Source organism: Fulmarus glacialis, unplaced genomic scaffold (assembly GCF_000690835.1).
Source record: "Fulmarus glacialis isolate BGI_N327 unplaced genomic scaffold, ASM69083v1 scaffold5871, whole genome shotgun sequence".
Classification (NCBI taxonomy): Eukaryota; Metazoa; Chordata; class Aves; order Procellariiformes; family Procellariidae; genus Fulmarus; species Fulmarus glacialis.
Window position 1 is genome coordinate 16,641 of NW_009192045.1, and position 2,239 is coordinate 18,879.

The window sequence follows — 2,239 nt, forward strand, 5'->3', positions numbered from 1 at the left end:
GGTCACATGGCAGTTAAAGGTGTGGAAGGGAACTAACAAGCTTCAAGGATCTGTCCCCCCGGGTGAGTGGGGAAAACAGTTTTGTTACATGGGATCGGTAGATCCACAGTCGCTGCAGGTCCCCACGCAAGGGATTCGTGAGCATGGCTGTTAGAAACCAACCTTCCCAGAAGGCACACGATCTGGGAGCTGACTGACTGTCCAGGCACTAGTTCTGAGTGTTCATATCCAGAGTTCTCTCGATCTCCACTCTTCGTGGCAGTGAAGACACAGGCGAGCCAATCCAGCAAAAAAACACCAGCTTCAGTAAACCGATGTTCTACCCTCCTGCACCGCACCCCCTCCGGTGTCCCACCGGCATCCCAATCCCAGATGTTCCGCGCTCCAAATTCTGGATCCCCAGGAAGCAAGGCCATCACAGGTACCAATTGCCTTTCTACCATCAACTTTCTTAACTGCTTAGTGTCCAGTCCTGCCCTGGGTTGGCTTTTGACCCTTCCTGGACTCAGTCTGCTCCATCCATGACTGTCCCAGAAAAGCTACTCCCAGAAGCAGTTGAGGGGATTAGATCCTTCGGCACGTTATAAATAAAAATTTAGATCAGCAGTAGGTCTTTATTATCTCTTCCCAGTGACAAGTTGGGTTTTTTTAAACATCATGCTAACCACGAGGTACAAAAGACCCTGTTTCAAATCCTGGTGTCACAAACTGAGGAGAGATTCCTGACAAGGATTGGCATAGTGGCTTGTCAGGTATGGGATTTTTGTTTGGTTTTCAGCTTTGTTTGGCATTTAGTGTTTGTTTCCCTCAAGGTGATATTTTCAGGGCTAGGCCTGTGCCTAAGGAAGGGAAATGGAGTACAGGTATTGTCACAGTGCTCCACTCCTCACAGGAACCACCGAGAAATAAGCTGGGCTCCAGCAGCAAAATTAGTGGTACAGAACAATTACAGAGGTGTTAGAAGACTCAAGTTAAGGTTGATCCTCCCATAGTTCCTGTTTCCTCCTTCCAAACAAGATCAAACCTTAAAAAAAAAGAAAGGATAAAAAAGAAGAAAGCAAAGAGCACTGAAAAATAACTATTAATAAATAGGATGTGAGACATAGCGTTCACGTGTCCAGGCAGCAGGGAAGCAGTCTCTTAAATCTGTGGGATTGATAGATACGTATTCCATCTGAAGAAGGGCTGATTAAACAGCTGATGTTTAAATGCCCCTGAAATGTTTGGCATGGACAGAGGCCGAGTAGCAGAGGTGGCTATGGTGGGAGAGGCCACAGGATGCTGAACAAGGATGCTTTTTCTTAGATGACACACACATCCGCAGCTACCAGATGTTGCAGTGAGTGACCTGTATTCTTACAGCTTGTGAGTCCTGAGATTCCATATTGTTATTGCACCTCTTAAACATTTATATGATTCTACTACTAATTTGGGGTCCATCCAGTTCAACCAAATCAGGAGTTAAAGCTGAGAAACCTTTTTCATTATTTGCTTAAACTTGAAACAACTTCTTCCAGTTTCGTGTCTCTTACAAAAGTGGAAAAACTGGGAGCCTTCCTGGGTCAGAGGCCAGATTCATCTGAGCAGTAACTGGGAGATGTTTTTTGTAAAGGCACTTTCCCCCCTCACTTCTCTAATCAAAAGGTGTATCAGTACATTGGGTAAAAACCTTGAGCTGTTCTCTTCCTCTATGGAGGAAGGAATTACATGATGCTTGAGCCTGGTAAATTGATCTTCAGGAAACTAATATTAGTCTGGGGGTCTTACCCTATCTATCTGGTGGCGTCATTTCTGTGGTGTCTTTCAAGGCAGTGTCTTGTACAAATGCAATCCGAGCAGCTTCTTGAATTTCTGGTACAAATGCATTGACCATAACACCTATCAGGAAGACAGTCTCCAGAAGGGATGCCTTCCGAGTGTTGCAGTTAGAGATGTTCTACGTGGGCCTGGATAATACCAGAGACAGTGGAGTACCACTCCACTGACAGCGTTTGCATGGACGCTTAGTAGAGTGGCACTTACTTTCTCTATATAGATAATTGTGCTTCACATGCAAAAGGTTCAGGTACGAGGAGGGGGGGGAGAGAGAGAGAGAGAGAGAAAATTTGTGTCAACTGCCCTCTCCTGGTTGGGAAGGACACAGTAAGTCCAAGGAGGTGCATTAAACCAGTTTTTTCTTATTGCCATACTTGGCCAAAAAAAAAAAAAAAAAAAAAAAGGGGGAGAGGACAAAAACACC

General features: G+C 45.1%; 1 protein-coding gene across 1 annotated transcript in view; it reads left to right on the forward strand.

Moving 5' to 3' along the window:
* Positions 1 to 2,239, forward strand: part of ZNF618 (zinc finger protein 618) — a gene marked incomplete at its 5' end in the record, with an annotated part of 39,401 nt that overhangs the window by 10,726 nt on the left and 26,436 nt on the right. Inside the window, 1 exon segment of the mRNA XM_009586894.1 lies at positions 233 to 421. Coding sequence (XP_009585189.1) covers positions 233 to 421 — 189 coding nt within the window.